This window comes from Emiliania huxleyi (genome assembly GCF_000372725.1).
Source record: "Emiliania huxleyi CCMP1516 unplaced genomic scaffold EMIHUscaffold_8445, whole genome shotgun sequence".
Classification (NCBI taxonomy): domain Eukaryota; phylum Haptophyta; order Isochrysidales; family Noelaerhabdaceae; genus Emiliania; species Emiliania huxleyi.
The window spans coordinates 1-1,255 of NW_005195706.1; the positions used below are offsets into that span (position 1 = coordinate 1).

At 66.5% G+C, this 1,255-nt stretch overlaps 1 protein-coding gene across 1 annotated transcript; it reads right to left on the bottom strand.

Moving 5' to 3' along the window:
• Nucleotides 1-24: 24 nt before the first annotated feature.
• EMIHUDRAFT_258956 (hypothetical protein) lies at nt 25-550 on the bottom strand (the record flags this gene model as incomplete). The annotated part of the gene is made up of 1 exon (XM_005758657.1): nt 25-550. A coding segment is annotated over one exon (526 nt), but the record flags the coding sequence as incomplete, so codon positions are not given.
• Nucleotides 551-1,255: the final 705 nt, after the last annotated feature.

Below are 1,255 nucleotides of genomic sequence, written 5' to 3' on the forward strand. Positions count from 1 at the left end.
GCGGGTCGAAGGCGACGGCCCAACCCTCGAGCTCGTGCGCTCGCCACGACGCGGACCCGCACAGCCCACTGCAGCCGCCGGACGACTGCCCCAACTCGCCGAGATAGACGCGGCCCGCGGTGCTCGTCACGGCGACGCGGGAGGCGTCGGCCGACCAGTCGAGCGCCATGCACGCGTCGCCCGCATCCGCACACGGCATCGTCGCACATGCCTCCTCAGCAAGCGTTGCTGTGCCATCGGCACCCTTGTGGACCTGGTAGATACGGGTGTCGCAGGCCGCCGTCGCGGCTGAGAGGAGCAGCCGCGACGTCTGCAGCCAGCTGCAGTCGAGCACGCCGATGCCCTCGACGGCGCTCGTCTCCACCAGCTGCCTCCCGGCGCGGTCGACAAAGGCGAGCGCAAGTCGCCCGTGCCGGCGGGCGGGCTGCTGCGTGTTGTCGAGCTCGTAGCAGCCGCATGCGAGCACGTGGTGGAGCCCAGACTCCGGGCAGAAGGCGACTACGTCCGCGTTGAGCGGCGTGGGCAGCGTCGCCGAGGTCGAAATCGCCATGTCACTCAGAAGAACACAAAGCCACCAGCAACAGCGCCCTGGCTCGGCGTGTCTGTTTTCTTTCTTTCTTTCTGGCGTGATTATTACTTAAGAATCATCGGGCGGCGGCGCGGCGCGGCGGCGGGCGGCGCGGAGCGGGGCGGCGCGGCCATCAGCAGACGCCCGGACCTTTGTTTGGTCCCTGGAGCTCGGCAATGGTCGCGCCGCCCTCGACTCAAGGGGCTGCCTTCCACCGTGGCTGCTCAGGCCGGGGGAGGGGGGGAGACCTCCTGTTCCTCGCGGAACGGGAGCAGGCCCCTCCTTGCCCGGTCTGCGAAGCAGGGCGGTGGTCGTGCCATCTTGGCTTCACAACGAGCACGCCGCAACCGTCGCCGGCGCGCGACACGTTCCCGTCAGCAGGACTGTCCTGGTCGAGGGGGACAGGTGGGGCTCTCCTGCTCCTGACAAGGGACACGACAGGCTCGCAGCGCGGTGCACGGTGGGCTCCCAACTCCACTGGCGGTCTCATCTCAGTCTAGTGACCTGCCTCCAGCTTCCCGCTGGCAGTCTCTCACTACCACAGGCACACTGATCGGTAGCACAAAAAAGAAAGAAAGAAAACAGACAACCCAAGGGAGGGATGGGAGGACGGCACGCCGCCACCACACAGGGATGTTAAGGAGAGGAGTAGCACAAAGAATCAACAACATTCGCCAAGATTCTCCT